The following is a 25,112-nucleotide window of genomic DNA, read 5'->3' as shown; positions in this document are numbered from 1 at the left end:
CGGGCGGATCACGAGGTCAGGAGATTGAGACCATCCTGACTAATGCGGTGAAATCCCATCTCTACTAAAAATACAAAAAATTAGCAGAGCATGGTGGCACATGCCTGTACTCCCAGCTACTTGGGAGACTGAGGCGGGAGAATCGACTGAACCCAGGAGGCAGAGGTTGCAGTAAGCCGAGATTGTGCCACTGCACTCCCGCTGGGGTGACGGAAAGAGACTCTGTCTCAAAAAAACAAAGAAATAAACAAAAAAACCAGCAAAGAGTTAACAAACATTGTGACTTTAAATTTTCTTTTATTTTTCTAGTCTCCAAGGACTTTGTCTCCTACTCCATCAGCAGAAGTAAGTACCATTCCTTTTTACCATTTTAATGGGTAGAATTTGAGAATTGCTTGACCCTTCCCTAGACTTGGATTTTTGAAAAAGGACGTAACATACAAAAGAACAGAAAAACTGCATGTGGGATTATGGTGGTTTTGGGGATTACCTCCGTGGAAGAGGGGACTCTAAGAAACAGCAGTATATTCCTCTTAAATTGGAGACCAGGGAGTAAAATGGCCTCACATTAATCTGTGTCTGTGCCTCTAAGTGGAAGGAAAGTGTCTGCAGGGACATAAGTCACTTGTCCCAATGTGTATATCTACCTATATATAGATATATCTATAATTAATTTTTCTGAACCCTAATAAACTGAAATGGCCAACAGCAGTCATGGCGTATTCTTTAAGCAGAGCCATCTTGATGGGAAGTTACTCTGTTTAGTCTGAAGTCAATCATCTGATCCTAAAACCAAGCAACTTTCTGGATATTATGAAACTGGACTGCTTTTAGGGAATCTCTGTAATTCAAAGTAGTAAAAATACCGTAATATTTTCATGGTTTATGACTGAGTGCTATGAATTATTAATTTCTACCTATATTCTAATAATTTGCATTGAATTTATGAAGAATTAATTTCTATTGACCAACTGTGCAAGGTTGAAGCACATAATTTGGGAACTTTTTGTTTTGTTGTTTTATTTAATTTATTGTTATAGACAACTAGTATCAAGCCAAAGTTTCCCCTTGCCATTTGTTCTCAAATTCCACAAAGCTATGGTTACTGAGGTTTTCATTTAGTCATTATTAATGCATTCTTTCAAACTTTTTACTTTTATTGTGCTAGTAGAAATTTCATAGGACAACAGATTCCTAAAATGTAAAATATTCTTTGTACTCTTTCAACTCTTTAGACAGTTTTATATTGTGTTTGTGTGCATGTGGTTTTTTTGTACTTATTACCTAATATATCCTTTTCTAGGTTTGGAGACAGGTGACATTTTAGTGGTGCTATGATATTCCATTGAATTCACATGTCATAATTTCCTTTTTTTTGTTTGTTTTTGAGACAGAGTCTCACTCTGTCACCCAGGCTGGGGTGTAGTGGCGCCATCTTGGCTCACTGCAACCTCTGCCTCCTGGGTTCTAGCAATTCTCCTGTCTCAGCCTCCCAAGTAGCTGGGATTACAGGTGCGCATCACCACGCTTGGCTAATTTATGTATTTTTAGTAGAGACAGGGTTTCGCCATGTTAGGCAGGCTGGTCGCAAACTCCTGACCTCAGGTGATCCACCTAGCTTGGCCTCCCAAAGTGCTGAGATTACAAGCATTAGCCACTATGCCTGGCCCGTATGTCATAGTTTCTTAATTGTGCCCCACTTTGTTGAACATGTAACCCAAGTTTTTGCCTTTATGAATAGTGGTACTATAAAAGTATTTGAATAAATTATTCCTCCTTTAAAGGGGCATTTTAAATTATTTTCTTGGGATATGTTTCCCAAAGTGAGAAGTAAAATACCGACTTTATGGCAACCATCAACTTGTTATTCAGGAGAATTTACTTAAAATGTCACCAGATCAATGTTCTAGATAGTATAGGTAGGTTGGTGGTCAGAACAAAGGATGAGATTAGAGTCAGGAGGCTGGTTTTGAAGCAGGCTATGCCCATACCAGTCACACGCCTACACACAGGGCTCTTACCTGCTTGAAACCGGGTTTCTGCATTCGTGGGGGGAGGGGGAGGGAGGTGATAGTATGTGACCTACCTTTTCTTCTTGTTGTGCAGATCTGGTAGGTATGTGAACATACTTATGAAACTGAAAAGTACAATGTCAGCATGGTCATTGGAATTATTATCTTTTGTCCCATAGCCCTATCTCTATTAAGGTTTATATGTTTTCATCTTTAAAAAAAATTTTTTTTTAAGAAACAGGGTCTGTATCATCCAGGCTGGAGTACACTGGCACAATCATAGTTTACGGCAGCCTCGAACTCCTGAGTAGCTGGGACTGCAGGCATGTGCCACCATACCTGGCTAATTTTTGTAATTTTTTGTAAAGACAAGGTCTCGTTAGGTTGCCCAGATTGTTCTCGAACTCCTGGCTTCAAGCCATCCTCCCACCTTGGCCTCCCAAAGTGCTGGGATCACAGGTGTGAGCCACCACACTTGGCTCTTAAAATTTTGTAATAAGCCCAAGTACTGCAGATTTTGAGCACAATGTATTAGCCACAGAATGCTCATTTGCATGTAAAATACCTGTAAATTTTACACATAAAAATAAGTGCATATATTAATCAAATATATATAAACAAGTAGACATGATGGTTTCTTGGCAATGTTTGTGAAACGTGGTTCCTACTGAGGAATGGTGATGGCCTGAATGTGTTGAACTTTGTTTCCAGGGGTACCAGGATGTTCGGGATCGGATGATCCATCGGTCCACGAGTCAGGGCTCCATCAACTCTCCTGTGTACAGCCGCCACAGCTACACTCCAACCACGTCGCGCTCTCCCCAGCATTTCCACAGACCTGGTAAGGGTGACTGTTCCTGGGATTCACTCTGTATAACAAACTGTATTTCTGTGATTTTTTTCCCCCTACTATTGATAGCACATTGAAAAACCAATGACTAAACATTTCCATCCCTCTCCCAGAGCAAAATGAAAACTGGTATCCAACTATGTTTTATGCTGTACCTTTTCTTGAAACATCAGTCATCCTATGGCTGTGTACATTTTGATTTATTAATTATATTTTGACAGTGAGCTACTGGAAGCAAGGGTTTTTTTTAAAAAAAATAGGATTAACGAAAATATCTTCACTTTGAGACTTAAAATGGAGATCTCCCAAAGAAAATATTTTGATGTGCTTTTTGGGCATACCAACATCATCTAAAATTCAGTATTAGCCATTTTTAACAGATGTATTATGCTTCCCTTATCTAGGCACGTGGTGTTAGTAAGCATGCTTGGTTAAGCACCTTCTAGAAAAGAGGACTCAGGGCTGTTCTTGATCACTTTTAAGATCCTTTACAACCCTAAGATTTTCAATCAGACTTAGAAAACATAAAATCATTTCCAGCCCTAAGATTTTCCATCATACTTGGAAAACATAAAATTATTAAGCATCACTACAGTAGAGAATGCCACAAAGTAGCAGATTTTAGTGGACCTTCATCTGCAGAGAATTTAGTCTCTGTGGCTACTAGTGGTGTCTCCTGTGTGTAGTAGGAGAAGAATGGAGACCCCAGTAAAGATCCAAGATTCCCTGAGAAATAGATTCACAAGGAAGATTCTGGCCTCTAATAAAACTTAATGGTGATAGTGTGCATCTGTGAAGACTTCAGGTTAAGCTTCTTGCTTCTGGATGGGTAGATGAGAACAAACCCATATGCTCCTTTTTTTTTTTAAATACATTGTACAAGAAATAAAACCAAAGGAATTAACAGAATGATAATAAAAGGCTGCAGTCTTCTCTCTAAGACGCTAGATTTAATGCTTGCAGATAATTCAAACTATTTGATCCTTTGATAATGTATAATTTTCTCTATGCTGGTAAATATTTATGCTGTTTATTGAATTACATTAAATGAAAGTTCTCAGGAAATTTTTTTCCCTTATTTCATGGGCTACCATATTCATTTTATTCATGCCCAGGACATGGGTCTCGATTTAAGCCCTTGTCTATTTGGGTAATAAGAAATCCTTTATGCTGGGCCGGGCATGATGGCTTACGCCTGTTATCCCAGCACTTTAGGAGGCTGAGACAGGTGGATCACCTGATGTCAGGAGTTCAAGAACCAGCCTGACCAATATGGTGAAACCCCATCTCTACTAAAAATAACAAAACTTAGCCGGGTGTGGTGGCGTGCACCTGTAGTCCCAGGTACTTGGGAGACTGAGACAGGAGAATTGCTTGAACCTGGGAGGTGAAGGTTGCAGTGAGCTGAGGTCGCGCCACTGCACTCCAACCTGGGTGATAGAGCAAGACTCTGTCTCAAAAAAAAAAAAAAAATCCTTTATGCTGCCACCCTGCTCATGTACATATGCTGAGGTCACTGAGACCCCAGCCATGGAGTTACCGGAGTGGCGTGTGGTTATAGGGGCATTGTTGTTCCAGAGACCCCTGAATAGTGAGAAGTGGTCAACACTTCTTCCCCCAAAAGCTCATGTCCTTATTGAGAAAGTTTCCATCTGTTCCAATCATGCTTCTGATGCCAATAGACTTTAGAACTTCTCCTTCTCCTTCTTTCCTTTCACAATATATTACATGTATGCCTGATGCCACTCGTTAGGCTTTATAGTTATTATTTTGAGGTCTGCCCTTCTAAAGTGAAGCTGGAGGAATTCTGACAGCATACTTGTGATCCATATAGAACACCCCAGAGAGTCCACTCCACAAGTTCTAGATGTCAGATGATGATTTAAAACCCCCTCAGTCTGCGTTGAACTTGAATGGTCCATTCTTCCTGAGATAACTGTTTCCAGCCTCCAGTACTCGTGCTGAAGTTCTCGGGATCATATAGACCTCTTTGTCACACAGGGAACACAAACAGGTTTTCCTTCTATGTAGGCAAAATAAAATTCAACTTACAGTGGGGTAAGTTTGCTTAAGAAAAAAACCAAACAAACATGACCCTTACATATAAATACAATGATTGTCATTTTTTTATAAGCATTTCAGAGGGTTTTGTTTTGTCAGGTGCTTTTTAAAAACAGCTGTTGTTGAATCTAAATGATGTGTCTGCTACTGGCTGAACAGAGACCATCCGGGTGACCATTTCTTCTCACCAAAGCCATTTATTCTCAGAGAGTGACTCTGTACCCGTCTGAACCTCTTTGCAAACTCTCCCCCACTTTGCCTCAGCCTTAGCAGGTGCATTCTTAACCCTTTCTCCTTCCTCCCTTTTCAGCCTCCTGATTAACGTTCTTTATTTTGTTTTCCCTTGGAACGATGGCACTTTCCCTGCTCCTGTGTTAATTTCTGTTCTTCTTTTCTGTTTCCACTGTGCCCTGCCCCTGACTCCTTGCTGCACAGAGCTTTTGTCTCCTGGTGTGCAGAGGTTGTCGTACCTGCGCACCAGCAGCCTCAGCCCCACCCACAGCGACTCCCGCCCCAACCCCCCTTTCCGACACCACTTCATTCCCCATATCAAAGGTAAGGAGGCAGGTTTCTCCAGGCAGCACCCTGCATAGTGGAGATTTATTAGCACCCTGGGAAGGCTAATAAGGTGTATCTCCAAGAGTTAGTGCCGAGCTTTTGAGCTCTCAGCATGCCTGCGTGTGTCATGACTATACCCAACAGTTGTCTTAGAATGGGCATAGCATCTCTCGTTGGGAGAAATATGTCACTTCTAAGGGCTCTAGATGAAGAAGCAGGAAGTATGTTTAAGACCATAAAATTTATTATCCACTACTTTGAAAAAAGAAAATATATATATATATTATTATTTTGTTTTTGGATGTATTGAAACAAAATATAATATATATAATTGGAATATTTTCCTGGGTTCAATACGTAACAGGTCTCAGCAAAACACAATAGTGTTTAGTAACAGATATACAAAAGTTGTCTTACAGGTGATAAACTATAACCATATTAACATGTTTGGGCAGCATTAAAAGATCTATGGCAACATCAGTGTTTCTCCTTGAGCTGACTCAGAGCAGTCGTCTTTTGATTTGTCCTAACTCCCACATGATGGAGAAGAGAGGCTTTGCCTTCTGTTTTCTGTTCCTGCCTCACATTTCTGCCCCATCCCTTCATTTTCATCATTGTTGGCAATGCTTCTGCAGCCGTCCTCAGCTGGGACTCTCCACACTGGGGGAGCCGAGAGCCCTGACGAGGCTATGAAGGGGTCATAATTTAAAATTAAGTAGGAGTTCCCGGAATGGTGCGAACTTGATTTGAACCAAATTAACCAACAGTAATAGCTGCAGGATGGAGGAGGAGGCAAGCACAGATGTTATCACAGGTCTTAAAACAGTCCTAAAGGACTCTTAACCATGTGCTGCTCCACATGTCATATCCCTGATGCTTCCATTGAGGAGCTTGTTCTGGTTTACTGAATTTTTGTTGTCAGTCTACCCAAGCTTTTTCTTTGTGCTCACTTGGTTGTTGAGTGGCTGAATCCTAAAAGGTACATGTACTGTACTTATCAGTATGCAGTGATTTTATAAATTTGCTAATTTCAGCATTCTTTATGTTTTGAAAATAATATTGCTTATTGAAGCAGTCATGCTTATCAAAGACACACATGCCTGGAGTTAAGGCACACGTGCCATTTGCCATTAGCAAATTTTTTGATAGGTACAACACTCTCTGAAACCCTTGACAGATTATTTTACTTTTTTTTAAATTTTTTTAATTTTTTTGACACAGTCTTGCTGTGTCACCCAGGCTGGAGTACAATGGTGCAAACTTGGCTCACTGCAACCTCCGCCTCCCAGGCTCAAGCGATTCTTACGCCTCAGCCTCCTGAGTAGCTGGGATTACAGGTGTGCACCACCACACCCAGCTAATTTTTGTATTTTTGGTAGAGACAGAGTTTGGCTCTGTTGGCCAGGCTGGTCTCAAACTCCTGGCCTCAAGTGATCCACCTGCCTTGACCTCCTAATGTGTGGGATTACAGGCGTGAGTTATCATGCTCAGCCAACAGATTATTTTAAATTATGAGTGCTAATTAGTATTTTTGGGGAAAATTTTTATTTATAAAATGTCAAGATGATACTTTAGAGAATGTTTATAAAATCATAAAGAAATTATGCTGGTTTTTTTTTCTTAAAAAAAAAAAAAACCTTTCAGTTGTATGTTTTAAAGAGACTTTAATATAGCAGCCATTGGTCAAATTAAGATTTTGGTTATTTCTGCTGAGGTGGGCAAATTGCTTGAGCCCAGGAGTTCAAGACCAGCTTGGGCAACATGGCAAAACCCTGTCTCTACCAAAAACACGAAAACAAAATTAGCCGGGTTTGGTAGTGCACGCCTGTAGTCCCAGCTACGCAGAGGTTGAAGCAGGATTGCTTGAGCCCAGGAGGTGGAGGTTGCAGTGAGTGAGCCAAGATCGAGCCACTGCACTCCAGCCTGGGTGACAGAGCAAAACCCTGTCTCAAAAAAAAACAAAAGAAAGAAAAAAAGATTTTGGTTATTTCTGATATTTAAGAAAAAATACATGATTGATTCATTAAAATGTAAACTTCCTCACTTGGCTATTATATGTTTCAACTTTTAGAGAGAGACTTTTTGTAGAAAGAAAAGTGTCACAGGCCCTATAAAGTTACACAGTTTGTACAAATAACACAGCACAAAGTGTCAATAGCTGGTCAGTGACTAACACTACCTCATGTCCATGAGTAGCCATGTGGACAGTTGAAAAGCCCATGGACACTGGAATCTTGGGTTCAGATATCTCTGTTACTTGCTAGCTGTGTGACCTTGTGTGACCTTGGGCTGCTTATTTATCCTGTTGAGTGTCACTTGCCTACTCTATAAATCAGGAACAATGAGACTCCTACATCACGAGGTGAAGTATCTTGGTGTTGAGCACACCCACCTTGGTCAGCGTGGTGCTCTTAAACTGCTTTTTTTTGTTGTTTTTTTGGAGACAAGAGTCTCACTCTGTTGCCCAGGTTTGCATGCAGTGGCACAATCTCAGCTCACTGCAGCCTCCGCCTCCCGGCTTCAAGCAATTCTCCTGCCTCAGTCTCCCGAGTAGTTGGGATTACAGGCATGCACCACCATGCCCGGCTAATTTTTGTATTTTTAGTAGAGACAGGGTTTCACTATGTTGACCAGGCTGGTCTCAAACTCCTGACCTCAAGTGATCTGGCCATCTCAGCCTCCCAAAGTGCTGGGATTACAGGATTGAGCCACTGCGCCTGACCTTAAATGGTTTTTGATGCCATCATTCTGTTCACTTTTCACAGCATTCTTGGGAAATGGACTCAGTGAGGAGACCAAGGATGGAGGCCCTGGCTAAGTAACTGTCCAGGGGCTCACCTCTAGGACGTGGCAGTGCCTGGACTAGACCCAGGCCCCCTCCTCCCCAGGAGCGCTCCTTCATATGAGGGCCATGCGTTTCAGTATAAATATGTGTGAAGATAATTTTTAAAGCACACTTTTATTTTTCATCCCTTTTAGCCAGAAAATTGCATTCTTATTGAGTCTTAGACCAAGAATGATCCTGAGTCATTTAGATCACAAAATTAAGAAATATTTACTTTTCCATAGAAATATTAAATGATTATAAAAATTATGGCACCCCTATGTTCCTAAATGGTGCTTTATTAAAAATGTAAATATACATTCTTTTCTGTTTTCAATCTGCATTTGAAGTTTTTGACACCGTCACATATTCTGGATTTAAATGATAAAAAGCGCTAAGCCAAAAGGAATTAGTGGCCCTGAACTTAAAAACATCTAATAGTCTCTCTCCCCTTTTCTTTTTACTAGACATGTGCCTATAGTTTGTTCATATGAAATAGTCTTTATGCTTCAGATGCAAAGTGTAATGTACATAACAGTATATACTTAATTTTTTAATCATAGATACATGGTGGAGATTTTGTACATTAAAGATATTGCTTTAAAAGCCTAGTGTATTTGGCTAAATGCCAATTCTCCAAGGAATTACATCTTAGTTATTTTGAAAAACATGTATCCATTTAAATGGAAGACCTCTCTGGCCCTTAGAAATTTCAGAATGGGGGGAACCTATAGCCATTGAATAACATATCCAAGATATCTTTGAGATAAGTCAATGTCTTCCAGGGTTTTTTGTGGCCCTTCATTGACTTTTATCTTGGAGCTTGTCTTGGAGCTTGAGGGAGTTTTTCTTGTTTGTTTGTTTTGTTTTGTTTTTAATGGATGTGAGCTAGGAGCTTGACCAAAGGTAGGATGTCCATCTCAGAGGCAGGGGGCGCCATTTGCCACTCTGGCAGCCAGAAGCCCAGCCTTCCATTGCCCAAGTCCACTTCCTGGTCCTTGTTTCTGCAGTGTGTGACCCAGGCCTGGGCTCACTGAGCTGAGGACGCCTGCATGATTGTAAAGCTGAGATGCACGGCACAGACTGTTTCTCTGCTTCACTGGCTTCCCCATTCATTTTCCATAACATCCATTGTTGGTTGGGTGTGTCTTTATTTCTGTCCTCCAAACTTCCTTGTAGCCTCATTCTATCTTAGTATATCTTTGGGCCATTTGGACAACCTTATGCCTAGAGATTTGGAAAAACCATTTTCACTTTGTTTCGGGCTTTGTTTGTGAAGTGTCTGCTAAGTTTCTCTTCCTTCCCCTTTGAAATACTGCTAGACATGACATTCTGTGTCCATGAAGTATAAATTGGATTTCTGAGCAGGAGGGCTACGTATATTAAATCTCTTTGAAAGGAATCTTTCCTCTTTTGCTATAAATACAAGTTGCCATGATGTAAATATATATTTGACACTTGCTGAAGGAAACTGTAACTCTTATTGACGCTTTAGACAAGAACCGGCAATCTTAAAACTGTCACAAAATTCTAGCTGCTGCCAACTTATCTTAAGGCTTCCTCAAGATGTTCATTTATATTTGGGGATGTAAGCACTCTGAGTCCAGAAAGCTAGGCAGTGCTCCAACAGGTCCCCACAGCAGAATCGTACACCCCCATCTGTATTCGCTTGTCTTAGAATTAGTCACTTGGGCTCTCATGGTGCCAAAAAGAAGAATGAAAGTAGAGACAGGCATTTAAATTTGTTAAGTACAGTGAGAGTCCTGTAAGTGAATGCTCCCCCGAGGTCTAAAAAATTGGCTTACTAGGGTAACAGGAAAGGAGGTAAAACTGAAGGCCAAGAAATAGAAATAGAAACATAAATAGAAATATAGTAGCTTGTCACTACAATAGATAAGAACACTAACAACTTAGGGTGGCCCAATCTGAGGACTTAAAGGAACAAAATAGCCATGAGTGTGATATATATATATATACTATTGTATTATACACAGATACAAACACACACACACACACACACACACACATACACACACACAGTAGTTTTGTTTTTTGTTTTGAGACAGAATCTCACTTTGTTGCCCCGGTTGGAATGCAGTGCTGCGATTTCAGCTCACTGCAATCTCCGCCTCCTGGGTTCAAACAATTCTCCTGCCATAGCCTCCTGAGTAGCTGGGATTACAGGTGTCTGCCATCAATACCTGGCTAATTTCTGTATTTTTAGAAGAGACAGGGTTTCACCATATGGGCCAGGCTGGTCTCAAACTCCTGACCTCAAGTAATTCACCCGCCTCAGCTTCCCAAAGTGCAGGGATTTCAGGTATAAGCTATCATGCCTGGCCTGTTATTTTCAAACAGTATCTTATTCTGGGTTGATAGATGATGACAATGATGATGATAATAATGATATCTTCCAAATATGAGATTTCATCTGGTACGTCACACATTACTTTGTCTAAGTAAGGAACTATGCACAGATGACCTCTTAGGGCCCCCATCAGTTATTTCCTGCCAGGGTTGGGTTCCAAGTTTTAGCATTTAAATATGGTGTTGGCCAGGTGCAGTGGCTCATGCCTGTAATCCCAGTATTTTGGGAGGCCAAGGCAGACAGATCACTTGAGGTCAGGAGTTTGAGACCAGCCTGGCTAACATGATGAAACCCTGTCTCTACTAAAAATACAAAAATTAGCTGGGTGTGGTGGCCACACGCCTGTAATCCCAGCTACCTGGGAGGATGAGGCAGGAGAATCGCTTGAACCTGGGAAGCAGAGGTTGCAATGAGCGGAGATTGCACCACTGCACTACAGCCTGAGCAACAGAGCAAGACTCTGTCTCAAAAAAAAATAAATAAAAATAAGATGTTTAATTTAGAAAAGGGAAAGAGGCCTCTTCTTGAGAATTTTCCTTTTTCTTTAGAAATGCCCAAAATTTGTCATGCCTTTGGTATTTCAAGGGCTAAGAATTTGGTACCTAGAAACATTATCTATTCCAAAAACTTATTCCCCAGTGAGCGGTTGTGATATGTGGAAAGCACATTCTGCAGAATTGCTGAGATGGGTGTGTCACTGGGTATCTCTTTACCTGATTTTTAAAAATGCTTTGTAGGAAGTTTTAAATAATTATAGTTAAATTTACTTATTAAAATTTGGACATACTAGTGTTTTGTTTTTTGTTTTTTTTCAAACAACTAGAGAGGTGAATGTTTGCTGAAGCCATCCAGCCTAATATAGAACCACACCCAACTGGTGACAGCATTCAGCCAGAATCCACTCCTTGGGAATTCAGACAGCTACTCCATAACCTCTGAGAGGCTTTGGCCATATTCAAGAAGTGAGGGGCTTCCAGAGGCACTGGCCACCAGAGGGTCTTGTTGATAGAAAGATTTTAATCCCTGGACAAATGTCTAATTCTAATAACCTTAAAGTTTGTGTCCTGCATATGCAGGTATTTTTGTGCGTGCGTGACACGGGCTAATAATGATAAAAACTGATTTAATGGGGGTTCATTTGATTGTGTATTATAACCAAAACCTATGAGAACTTTCCTGGAAACATCTGATTTTCTACAAGGACAGTGGGGGTCAATGTGAAAGAACAAAAGCACGCAGCAGTGTGGTTCAGAAGCAGCAGCAGACGTTGAGACCCCGTGTACCTTCTATCGAGAAAGGACAATAGGAATGATTCTGTTTTTCAGTTATGGATTACCCTTGTTAATAATTTCTAATGTTCATAGGATTCAATCATTTTTCTTCAGTGAAACAACTAAATTGGAGCTGTCAAGGATTGGCTGTGATGGGGAAGTTATAAAAGGGGTGATCCCAGTGCTGTATACAGTAGGTCTTTACTTATCATCATCAATAGGTTCTTGGAGACTGTGATTTAAGAGAATTGATATATTAAAATAAGAGTCTAGTTTTTCCCCTCATCAATGTTGTGATGAAACTAGGTTGAAATAAACAACGTTCTTCAAGGACCTGCTATATGTTGTTTTGCTTAAAATTGCAGTTTCCAATAACCTATTGATGTTAAGTGAGGACTTAACTACACTAACATCTGGCTTCCTTTAATTTAGAGATTAGAGAAAATTGATGGTGAATCTTGCCATGGTGCTTGCTAAATTAGGCCAATAAATAGCTGTGGAGGTAATTAATTGGCCTCCTTCAATCATTCATTCACAGACATTTATTAAGCACTTACTCCTGGCCAGGTGGTACACTGAGCACTGATGATGATAAATGAGACCGAGTTTTAATTCAGCAACAGGTTTAAAACACTATTTCCTTCTAAATGCAAATCATAATCTTCCTTCCCCTCTTTTCCTCTGTGTTTTTTATACTCATTTTTTCCTGATGTGAACTAGTTACTTCTCTTTAGAAGAGGGTTAAATGAGATAACATTTTTATAAATTAGCTTAATAGGTCAATTGTTTGGGATGATATTTCACAATTTTGGGGAACTAATATATGACTTAAATAATAAACTCAACATTATAACATATTTGGGGCTGGCTGCTAAACCGACTCTTGAGAAGAAAAGACAGAAGTTTCAGAACACCAATAACCAAAAGCCAGGAATCTAAATTCGACTCAGTAATAGACACAGATCCCATATTTGGAATATCTTACTGCCCATTTAGTGCAGATCTCTACTCTCGTTACTTAAAAATGTGTATGCTGAGACATTAAAATTCTCTTAAATGTATTTTAAAACTCCAAAAATTGACATCTTTCACACTTGACTGGATAGAGTTAGAAAAATTTGACCTGAAGCAACTGGCCAGAGCTCTATTTTCTGATGATCTATGATTTATTTAAAATTATTAGTATTAATAGATAAATAAATTAAACTTTATCAAAATTTTTAAACTTTTGTGTTTCAAAGAATTCCACCAAAAAAGTGAAAAGACAGCCTATAGACTGGGAGAAAATATTTGCAAATTCATATTATTTCTGATAAGAGACCCGTATCCAGAATATATAAAAAGCTCTTACAACTCAATAGTAAAAAGCGATTACCACTACTAATTTATTGAGCTTTAATAGTCCTACATCTTCTGGTGTCTTCTTGAGACAAATGTTTGCCCCGACATAGAGTAGGAGGACAGTTTAGGCCAGTTGAAAATCTCTTTCTAATTTTGCACAAGCTGAATCAGTTCATCCCGGCCATTCTCCTGGTCAGAAGGGAGTGATGGTGGATATGGTGGCACTAAAGGCTTTTGCAGCCACCTCTTTGCTCTTTTCTGGCCTGGTCCCTGTTCTCTCCTCCAAGAGCACCATGCTGTCCAGACAAGGTGGCCAGTCCTGTTGCTCCCCCAGAACACATCCTTCTCATGACATTCCAGCCCTTTCTCATGACATTGCAGCCCTCTGGAATATGGGCTTCCCACCCTCCCTCTCACCTGGTGAGCTTACTCTTTGATGCCCAGCTCAAACCTAGCTTGAAGAATTGGTGGCAACTTCATCTGAGTGTCAGCGTTTTTCTTATACCTCAGAGTAAACAATTACATGTCATTATATGGTATTTAAGTCTGTCTCCTTAGATAGCCCCTAAGTCCCTTGAGGGCAGGGAGTGTATCTCATTCATCTATTTGTCCTCAGTAGTACTCAGTGCCCAGCCATAGTAGGTGTTCAATAAATGTTTCAGTGATTGAATCATTGGCCTGGGTGGAGCCTCATCTTTGAAGTGAAAGGTGGGGAGAGGTATAAATGCTTGTGAAATACCTGGCTGATACGGGTCTGACTCTATCTTGTATATTTTCAAAGTGAAGAAAACAGAAACATATGCTGCAATTGAAGGCACTTTGTATTCCTAAGGGGAAGGACTTGGTGACCATACAGGTTCCCAGACTTAACCTTCAGATCGGAGAAACCTCTGCTAATTGCCAGCTGCTGCCATCATGCTTGAGAGTGATTTGTATTTGGGTTTGCCTAGCCCGCTCCTTTACACGCTTGGGATTTAACCATCTGACAACTGATCCTGAATCATGAGCAAGCAGCTTTCCATCCCTTCCAACGTCCCCTCCCTCTAATCGATTTGCTGCACAGCTTTCAATGCATGCCATTGGAATGACGCACCTGACCGCTAGCTGCTTCTAACCCAGCTCCACCTGAGTTCAAATCTCTGTAACGGAAAACTAAACCTGGTATCACCTTTGCAAGTCAAGTTGATAAATTGAGTTTGTTTCTTTTGTTTCTCCTTTTTGATGAACCTCCTTCCGGTCTGTTGTTTTGAATTTTTATTACGCTTGCTTTGTTTTCTTTGTTTCTCTCTCCCTTCTCTCATTTTGTTTTTTCCATTCTTCTCATTGGAGGCAATGAGCCGTCCAGCGGCCGGAACTCCCCTCTCCCTTACCGGCCAGACAGCCGCCCTCTAACTCCAACTTACGCTCAGGCCCCTAAACATTTCCATGTTCCAGGTAGGAGCTGACACAGTCTGTGTCTTGGTGTCCTGTCACAGTGTAGAATGTAGCCTTGTAACCTCGTCTCATCTCATCTCTCATGCTCTTTTAATTGGGATGCACAGTTAACAAACCCTAAATTGCAGGATCTGACCTAGGGGGCCTTTCAAAAGTTTTATGTGTTAAATGCCAGGATTACCGTGAAGGTTTATGTTTTCTCAAATAATTTTTGAAGAGTGTGGGTGATGGGTAAAAACAGTTGAGTTGTTTTGTTTTGCTTTTTACTAAAATTTTCATTGTACCATTTTATGATTGCCTTCTGAGATATCTGTGGTTTGCTGTCATTGACTAATTATAGCAATGGCAATCTAGTTATCTTCTCGTCCAAAAGATTGAACCACAGTGTCACCTGAGAGAATACTTTTCTATTTCCTGTTTTTCTCTAATGTGGAGACTTTCTCCAAGGACTTTTCAGAGAGATGTAGAATTGGGTGAATTGGTTGGTCTTTCTGCAGCGCAACATAGACTAGCCACCTCCACAGCCCATGAAGATATCTTGCAATTTAGGCTTGGTGCTGCAAGCTTTGCTCTAGTAGTCACAAGCATTTGCTGTCATAATACAAATAGTAATTTGACATCAGAAACTGAAATAATGAGAGCCCATTAATATAATATCTTAATGTTTAGAATCAGCTCACTTTGTAAGGACAGGATTAGCTGTCAGAGGTAATAATATTATATTTCTACCAGCAGTTTATTGTTTTTTGCTTTGTTTAGCTACTGAAAGTAGTTTAATAAATTACCCACTATATTAACGTAAGTGTACATATTTAGAATCTATAATCATTTTTTTTCTTTCGCTTCTCAACTTAATAAAACAGAGGAAAGTTCACTGAGCCTTGTATCACTTAGTCGGGACTGTCCTTTCTAAAAACGTTTAATTGAATCTTGAAAATTAATGTTCTATATTTGGGATTTTTCACATAAAAATGCCCCACCAAGATACAGTGCCCACGGTTCTGGGGAAACAGAAACCTTTTGAAATTTCATGAGTATTTATAGTTAAAGCAAAATGGTTCCATAATCCAATGGGGTCTTGTAAAATATATAAATAGTGTTTAGCATCTCTTTTCTTTTTCATTCATTCATTCTTTTTTTAAAAAAAATTGGCCTGTATAAATTAGGATTTGTTGAACATCCCATCAGTACGCAAGGCTAGCCTTGAACATAAAAAGTTTCTATGTTTTTTTTTTTTAAAAAAACTTTTGGTTTTTCTACATTGCTTTCCACTGTTCCACTCATTAGTTGAAAAGTAAATTGAGCCACTGGTATCTACTGGGGGCTCAATTTCTAGACAGTAGCAATTTGGGGATTTTCCCCAAACTGGTTATGTCTTTCTCACCGTAAGAGTACCTCCACTGCTTGCATTTCTTCCTGTTTTAATCCCACTTTCAATGAAGTGTGTATTTGAAATAAATGGCTCATGAGTTAATCACATCTTTGTATATCCTAAGATGTATTACGAAGGCTTCCATAACACTTGCATATAGTAAGCCACTCATTTCTATAATTTTTCTTCCAATAAACTCAATCTTTGTAATACAGAAATTAATCTTCTGGGTTATTTTTGTTCAAGATCTTCAGTTTGATTTGCCCTTTGGTTGATCTGTTTTTCCCATCGCTGAACTGGTTCCCATAATCACACACCTTTGCTTTTCATTTCCACAGATCAAGGGATCAACATTTACCGAAAACCACCCATCTACAAACAGCATGGTAAAACCCGCTTTCCTCTGCGTAGCTTTTAAATAGTAAAGTCAGCTGAATTTCTCCTTGCTGTCCTCTGAAAGGCTTTTCCTGCTGCTGCTTTTGAGAGTAAAACTGGTGCATCCAGCATATTATGCCTTTCTGGTCTACTAAGATGTAAATATTGTGAAATTGATTTTCCTGGATGGAGAGCACTTAGCTTGATTAGAAAGCTTCTAACTTGTTTCTGAGCCCATCAAACCATGTGTCATTCCATTCCTAGAGAGGGGGAAGTACTGGTCACACAGTAACTCACAAATATCCTAGCAAGACTTTTTTATATTTTGCCATCAAATATAGTCACCCTTTAAAATAATTTTGATGAGACTAATTTAAACTAGTGAAAAATCAGCCACCTAGAAAAACTAATTTGACTGAGCCTGCATCAACTTGGCTGTCCAGGTCTCCGGTTTCTTATAGGGTATGAAGATGTCTGCACAGTGGAGTGGACAGGATACAAGCTAACACAGAGGTCGAGGCCCTGGTCCCACTTTCTCCCTGAATGGCTCTGTGATGTCATTTCTCTGTGCTTCAGTTTTCTCTTCTGTAAAAACCAGTTAGTTAGATCAGTTTGTCTCTGAACTTCCTGCAAACTAAGAATCACTAACGTGTATGTATAATTCAGTTTTCCTTTTTTTAACTCAGGAACTCACATGACTTTATGTAACTTACATTTTCCTCCACCGTTATTAAGTCTCTATAGATATATTGACCATAAATCTTTGTGAAAAGATATCCAAAGCTGGTCTTCAGGTGATTTCAAAAAATTCTACACAAATTGTGCCTGGAAATTTGAAGACTGCCTTTAGAATCCAGCTGACATTCATGAGTCCTTAAGAGTTAGGATAACATGAGGCCAGGTGCAGTGGCTCACACCTGTAATCCCAGCACTGGGGGAAGCCGAGGCGAGTGGATCATTTGAGGTCAGGAGTTCGAGACCAGCCTCACCAACATGGGGAAACCCTGTCTCCTCTATTAAAAATACAAAAAAAATTAGTTGGGCATGGTGGCGCACCTGTAATCTCAGTCACTTGGGAGGCTGAGGCAGGAGAATCACTTGAATTCAGGAGGCAGCGATTGCAGTGAGCTGAGATCACACTACTGCACTCCAGTCTGGGTGACAGAATGAGACTCTGTCACCCCCCCCCCAAAAAAAAAGAAAGAAAAGAAGGAAGAATTAGGATGACGTGAAAATCAAATAACATTGAAAATGCACAAGGAAAAAAATTTTAGGCCAGAATCAGGAAGACAAAGAGAAATGTATGTATCATAATGGTTCTAGAGCTTTGATTTTTTTCTTTTTTCTTTTTTTTTTTTTGAGGTTTTAAACCATACGCTTGCTTTTTAAGTTTGTTAACATTGTTTTTGTTTTTGTTTTTTATGGTTTAATGTCTTTCCACACACTCATTAACATGTGAATGTTTAACTACTGACTTCACCAATTCTAATGCGTAAGTACTGTTTGAAGTCATCCTTTTGTTGTTAATTTAAGAATAAAATTATCAGAGTTTGATTTGTCAACTTAGAGACTTTGAAAAATCCTATCTTTAGGTCCTCCTCTCTGAATAAAAATAATCAAATAATTAAAATTTAAGGAGATTGGATAATGTTAGATTATTTGTTTGGAAGGAATTAGTTGACTTCTTTTCATAATATTTACTTTGACTGAAGTCTTTCAGTCTGTTGTAATTAATTAAAAATAGCCCAGCCAGAGCAGCGCTTTCCAAGGGATGTTTTTGCAAAACAGCCATTCCATGCCAAAGAAATAGTTGTTATGCCCCAAACTGGTGTCTGTGCCCTGATGCATTTGAGAAGGGCTAGATTTAAATAAAGTCACATTTGTTCTTCATAATGCAGAACTTCTGAGAACTTCTTATATGCTAACATGCTTTGTCCATCTTTAAGAAGGAGATTTTGTATGTAGTGTTTTCCAAGCTAAAATGTTTTTCTCATGAGGTTAGAGATTCAGAGAAACACTGTTTAATGCCTGGCCAAGACTTTACCTCCTAAATTAGGCACAGCGGTCTGCACCCATAGTCTCAGCTACTTGGGAGGCTGAAGTGAGAGACCTACTTGGGTGCAGGAGTTAGAATCCAGCCTGCGCAACATAGCAAGACCCTGTCTCCAAGGAAGGGAAAAAAGACTACCCCTTTGTATTGGGTGACCTTGGTTGAGTTATTTAAGCAAATTGAGACCCAGAAGGTTACTCAAAAAATGGAGGACTTAGAGCTGAAGATTCAAAAGGTTATTTCCAGATTTTAAATATGTAAGCCCAGAAGAAAAACGTTATTTAAGGCATTATAAATACATTTTGAAATATTTAGTGACATCCCTGGCCAATTTGCAAAATTAGCCAGAATCAGGGACTGTCCATTTAACCTGGTTTGTTTTGCTCCATCTCTGTAGGTTAGATCTGGGGCTCTAAGCTGTGACTCCTCCTCTAAGCATAGCCATTAAGAACTTTGTGAACTAATATTGCTGTTAGTTTGGCTTTTGTTGTTTTAAAGTTGGATACCTCACTTGTATGCACAGACCTTTGAACAAAACAGTGAGTGGGAATGGCAAACATAAGTTTCAATGCCAAATTCCTGCAAGCTGAAAGTGGATTTTCCAATTTCCATTTCTCCTAGGACTCAAGGACACATGTATTTAGTATTTAAGGATTAGAATGAAGTGGACCAGACCGGGTGTGGTGGCCCACGCCTGTAATCCCAGCACTTTGGGAGGCCGTGGTGGGCAGATCACCTGAGGTCAGGAGTTCGAGACCAGTCTGGCCAGGAGAAAAACCTGTCTCTACTAAAAATGCAAAAATTAGCTGGGCATGGTGGTGCATGCCTTTAATCCCAGCTACTTGGGAGGCTGAGGCAGGAGAATCCCTTGAACCCTGGAGACGGAGGTTGCAGTGAGCCAAGATTGCATCACTGCACTCCAGCCTGGGCAACAGAGTGAGACTCTGTCTCAAATAACAATAATAATAATAAATAATAATAAAAGAATGAACTGGACCAATATATTTGTGGCTTCTTGCCCAAAGATGCAAAGCCAGCCAACCCTCTAATGATTAACAACTGCAGTCAAGTGACAGCATCATGCTTTCAACTTAGCTCTTTAATTTTAGATTACTAATTGCTCTAGGAGAGTGTTGTCCACTGGAACTTTCTCTGAGGATGGAAATGTTCTATATCTGCACTGGCCAGGACAATAGGCACTAATCACATGTGACTACTGAGCAATTGAAATATGGCTAGTGAAACTGAGGAGCAGAATTTTAATTGTATTAATTTTTTTTTGTTTAAATAGCCTCATCTAGCTCGTGCTGGGCAGCACTCTAAAATAGGGTTTTTCAGATGTAGAACATATGTAGGATGAAGCTTTGCTTCCGACGTAAAGTAAGGAAAATGAGTTGACTTGTCAATAGGTACCTCTGAGTGACTGGGCCATGGATAATGGTAATAAACAGAACTTTCTAGAACTGAAACTTTTGCCAGAGAACAAGAAAACTATGTAAGTGGGGTTGTACCACCGTTGTCTTACAGACCAATAGCTAAGCACCCCCTGATTCCCATCTAGATGCAGCTGCCTTGGCAGCCCAGAGCAAGTCCTCAGAAGAGATCATCAAGTTTTCCAAGTTCCCAGCAGCCCAGGCACCAGACCCCAGCGAGACACCAAAGATTGAGACAGACCACTGGCCTGGTCCCCCCTCATTTGCTGCCGTAGGTATGCAACTGTCACGGCTAAGTCAAAGGGACAAACTGCTAGGAGAGCTCAAGATGAGATGCTTAAAAACATGCAAGAAAATGTATCCTATCGTGAAGATTTTTAAGAAAAGTATGACCAAGAGGTAGCATAGTGAAAAGAGCTAACGTGGTATTAACTTGTACAAAACGCTTAAAAGTTACAAAAGCATATCCACCAGAGTCTTGTTCTAACCAAACCCACTGGGATCCAGAAGTGGTCTAAAACCAATGGTTTGCATGGACTCTCAGAGTTAATACTGCAAAATCAGTAACTCTGTTGAACATAGTTGAGCCAAAGCCTTATAGCAAGAACATTGTTCTATATAATTAGAGTCTAGTGGGTGAATTTACCAAATGTTTGTAGAAGCATGACTTCTTTCAGTTAAATTTGTTTTAGACTATTTCTGGGTTGTAGTTATAATTCTTAACAACCAATCTTAACACTGAAGCACTTACATTTTTCTTGTGAGATCACGTTCTCCATCATGAAAAAGGGCTATTGCAGAGTAGTGGGTGTTCTGAAATATTACTTCTTTGAAGTTACGTGATTTTACATCTACCATTTTCATGAATTCTGTGCTAAAATGTCATATTTCAGCTGTTTCATTCTTTGCTTCATGCTTTCCAATTATGTCTGTGTCTTTACTATATTGTCAGTAGTGAACCCACTCGGCCTAAAAAGAAGTATTAGCAAACCCAGAAACTAATACTGAAAATTTAGCGAGTCAGCTTTACAAGGATATGATCTTATCACACTTTTGTTGACAATCTAAAAGGCCTTCAATTTTCCAAAATGCCCTAATCTTCATTGTGCTATTTTTAATGAAGATATTTTTGGAATATCTTTCACAAGCAATACAAGTGGATTTTAAATCAATTGATATTTATAGAAAGAGTTTAAGGAAAATCTACCTCCTAAGTTCTTTATTCACAAGTGTTCTGTACATTATGTTAATGAAATTTATCCAGTCCTTACAAAGTTGTGCCTATTGATTTTCATTAGTGTAAACGAAAGAGAGAAACTTCACATTGACATTTATAATTGTAAGGACTAAGAACCAGTCATCAGCTTTCCTATGCCAGCCCATGCCCTTCAGGAAGTTCTTGAGGCCTTGAGGTTGCTAGTTTAGTAAATTGCTTACTAGGACATTAAAGCAGCTACATTTTGGAAAGAGGAAGAATTAAGTTTTTGTTGTTGAATTTATTATCGCTAAGTAGTTTAAAGCTCTTTTGGATTCCAAAAGGAGGAAAATTTCAGGTCCATTAATCAAAATGCTGAAAACTAGGACTATTAGTTAAAGTTTATTTTGATTAGATTAGCAAACTTTCCTGTTTCCTCCCACAGCCAGATTAATCCAAGCAATTTAGGAAAAACAATAATTATCTTAACCTCCCAATCATTCAGACAGATTCCTCCTTTCCTTTCCCTATCTCCCCTTTTCCAGAAAGCCAAAAAATTGCACACAATTTACTATATTGTTCCAAAGTAAAATTATACCTGTATTAATGCTCTTTATTTACCTATTAATATAAAACTCTTTTGTGACCATTTTTCAAAGGATGAGAAAAAACATTAGAGACCCATTTCTTGAAAAAAATAGTAAAAGTATGCTTTTTATTGAATTTACTAAGAGTAGAAGACAGAGTAATAGTATTACATAATTCTAAATATTCAGAAAAAGAGAAAACTACAATATTTGAACACATATCACAAAACAATGACTATCTTACCTATCTGTTGGCATGTAGATAAATTTGCATTTCTTTCTATTGAAAATTGAGGCTGGCCGTGGTGGCTCACACCTGTAATCCCAGCATTTTGGGAGGCCAAGGCAGGAGGATTAGTTGAGCGCTGGATTTTGAGATCAGCCTGGGCAATATAGTGAGACCATGTCTCTACAAAAATATTTAAAAATCAGTAGGGTGTGGTGGCATACACCTGGCATACAGCCAGATGGGTGAGGTGGGAGGATTGCTTGAGCCTGGAGGTGGAGGCTGCAGTGAGCCATGCTTGCATCACTATACTCCAGCCTGGGCAACAGCGTGAAACCTTGTCTCAAAAAGAAAGGAAAAAGCAAATTGACTTCAAAGACATCAAAATAACAACTGGAGATGCCCTTCCCATTTACTAAAGTGATCTCTGACCAGTGGACTTAGACTAAGTTGCAATGGCAAACCCAGTTCTAATTGAGCAGGGAGGCCTAAATTCAGGCCTTCCTTGCATTACACATTGACCTGGCTTGTCACACAGGGCCATTTTCTTGAGAAACCAGTCAGTAGTGCTGAATTGGTGGCAGGCATTTTTTTTCTTCTGTTGTTTACTTAAAAGTGTTAAAGTCTACTGCCGACCTTGCCAGCTTAACAAATTGAACACAGATGGACTAGCCCGTTAAGATTCCCTTGTCTTGGGACTGATGTGAGAAGTTGTCTTTGCTGTGGAATTAGGACCTGACATGAGACGCAGATCTAGTGGCAGAGAGGAAGATGACGAGGAACTTCTGAGACGCCGACAGCTTCAAGAAGAGCAATTAATGAAGGTTTGTCCTTAAACTACCTTGCTGCTGTCTTCAATTCTAGTTACATAAGATCTATATTTTTTGAATGACTACTACGTATAAACCCCCTAGATAAGCAAGAGGTGGTCCCATTCTTCAAGGGGCTTGAAGTCTGGCAGGCAAAGCAAGACAGGTATCTGTTAATGGTAAATGGAATATGGCAGAATACGTGCTGGGCTCTAGAGGAGACGACTTTGATGCTGGAGGTCAGAGGGGCGTGGAAGGTTTGGGTTTTTGTGGGAAGGAAAGTGAGACCGTATGGGGGCGTGTGTGCAGTGCGTGTGTTGAAAGGCTGCTGGAGGGCCAGGTAGAGCAAGCTGGTATCCACCCAGGTAGTGCCACACCTTCCTTCCCTCGTGCAGTTCTGCTGAAGGAGTGATTGTGGGATTGAACATTTCTCCAAGTCTTTTCCCAGGATATGGGCCAGGAGAAAAGGAATGAAAGGAACTGCCACCATGAAGGGGTCCTGTTCATACCCTCCTTCCTGTAGCAACAGCCTGCAGCAGTCCAGGAGGACAGTCAGTTATAAACTCTCCCACCAATCAAGAGGCTGCTGAATCCTTTGACATGATGTTTTCTAAGCATATAGGAAATGCACGTGATACTAGTCAAAGAATACAAAGTTGCATTTATAGTATGACCTCAGGTTTATATGTGTATACAAAAATACTAGATAGATATAAATCAAAAGATAGTGTTATTTCTGAGTGACATACTATGGGTTACTCTTCTTTTCTTCTAGATTTTCCAAAATCTGTAAAATTAGCATGTATTACCTTTATTTCTTGTTTTTAAACAAATCAAGGCAATTTCTTTTCCAAGCATACCATCCCTAGTCTTCCCTTCCCACATCAAAAATCCACACGTACTCACACATGCCTTCTGAGGTCTCCTGGCTCTTTAGGGAAAGCAGAGGAAGGAAAACATTCTTCTAACATAGAGCCTGACTTAGGGAAATGGAGCTTTGAAACTGAAAGGGCTAAGAAGGTTTAGGGTCCCAAACCTGACCTACCTCTTCAGGAACTACCAGGCTCTGGGGCCACATGCATTGAGGCCCTCCAGCATGAGGAACTTCTTGTGAGATCTGCTACAAACAAACTGTAGCTCCATGAAAGTAATTGGAGTCTTTGCTTTCTTTCTTTCTTTTTCTTTCTTTTTTCTTTTTTCTGTGAATAGCTTAACTCAGGCCTGGGACAGTTGATATTGAAAGAAGAGATGGAGAAAGAGAGCAGGGAAAGGTCGTCTCTGTTAGCCAGTCGCTATGATTCGCCCATCAACTCAGGTGAGCAGCAAAGCCCCCAACCTTCCCTGATGTGAGAGCCAGCCACCTGCCTGTAAGGAACCTGCCTTTGACTGTTCACTTGTGGTGGAACCTACAGAGTATTCCCCGGGAAAGGAAGTGTGGGAAACCCATTCCATGTCAATTGAGCTCATAAGCATGTCATGGGTCTTCCATAAATGTGTGAGTTTCCTTTCTTCTGGAAATGGGTGAGCCCTTGGAGGTTCTCAAAATCCATGAAGGCCAATCCCCATATACTAGATTTGTCTTCTAGAACACTCATCTCCAAGGGAAGCAGCAAGAGAAAATCCTCTAAAAAACATGAGGCTTTTTTTCTTTTCTTTTTTTTTTTTTTTTGAGACGGAGTCTCGCTCTGTCACCCAGGCTGGAGTGCTGTGGCCGGATCTCAGCTCACTGCAAGCTCCGCCTCCCGGGTTCACGCCATTCTCCTGCCTCAGCCTCCCGGGTAGCTGGGACTACAGACGCCGCCACCTCGCCCGGCTAGTTTTTTGTAGTTTTTAGTAGAGACGGGGTTTCACCGTGTTAGCCAGGATGGTCTCGATCTCCTGACCTCGTGATCCGCCCGTCTTGGCCTCCCAAAGTGCTGGGATTACAGGCTTGAGCCACCGCGCCCGGCCTTCCTTTTTTTTTTTTAAGATAACATGAATAAGACATTTTCTAAGCATTATGATTTTACATTAATATATTCAATAGAGGCCGGGTGCGGTGGCTCACGCCTGTAATCCCAGCACTTTGGGAGGCCAAGGTGGGTGGATCACGTGAGGTCAGGAGTTCGAGACTAGCCTGACCAACTGGCGAAACCCTGTCTATACTGAAAATACAGACATTAGCCAGGCGTGGTGGTGGGCTCCTGTAATCCCAACTACTCAGGAGGCTGAAGTAGGAGAATTGCTTGAACCTGGGAGGCAGAGGTTGCAGTGAGCTGAGATCACACCATTGCTATCCAGCCTGGGCAACAAGAGTGAAACTCCATCTCAAAAAAAAAAAAAAAATCTTCAATACAAGAACTGAGG

At 40.2% G+C, this 25,112-nt stretch overlaps 1 protein-coding gene across 26 annotated transcripts in view; it reads left to right on the top strand.

Moving 5' to 3' along the window:
- ABLIM1 (actin binding LIM protein 1) overlaps positions 1–25,112 on the top strand; it is a 353,493-nt gene that overhangs the window by 315,561 nt on the left and 12,820 nt on the right. For 6 of the 26 annotated variants that reach the window (XM_010363198.2, XM_030941234.1, XM_030941221.1 and 3 more), the window contains 7 exons: positions 310–345; positions 2,724–2,853; positions 14,615–14,719; positions 16,430–16,477; positions 20,078–20,224; positions 22,690–22,781; positions 23,976–24,081. In XM_010363198.2, the coding sequence (XP_010361500.1) occupies positions 310–345; positions 2,724–2,853; positions 14,615–14,719; positions 16,430–16,477; positions 20,078–20,224; positions 22,690–22,781; positions 23,976–24,081 (664 nt within the window). The remainder of the gene's footprint in view (positions 1–309; positions 346–2,723; positions 2,854–14,614; positions 14,720–16,429; positions 16,478–20,077; positions 20,225–22,689; positions 22,782–23,975; positions 24,082–25,112) is intronic. The other 20 variants (XM_030941227.1, XM_030941225.1, XM_030941236.1 and 17 more) reach the window with 5 other exon arrangements.

The sequence above is a fragment of the Rhinopithecus roxellana genome, chromosome 11 (assembly GCF_007565055.1).
Source record: "Rhinopithecus roxellana isolate Shanxi Qingling chromosome 11, ASM756505v1, whole genome shotgun sequence".
NCBI classification, from domain to species: domain Eukaryota; kingdom Metazoa; phylum Chordata; class Mammalia; order Primates; family Cercopithecidae; genus Rhinopithecus; species Rhinopithecus roxellana.
Note: the sequence above shows the minus strand (reverse complement) of the source record. Positions and strands in the feature narration are given on the sequence as shown.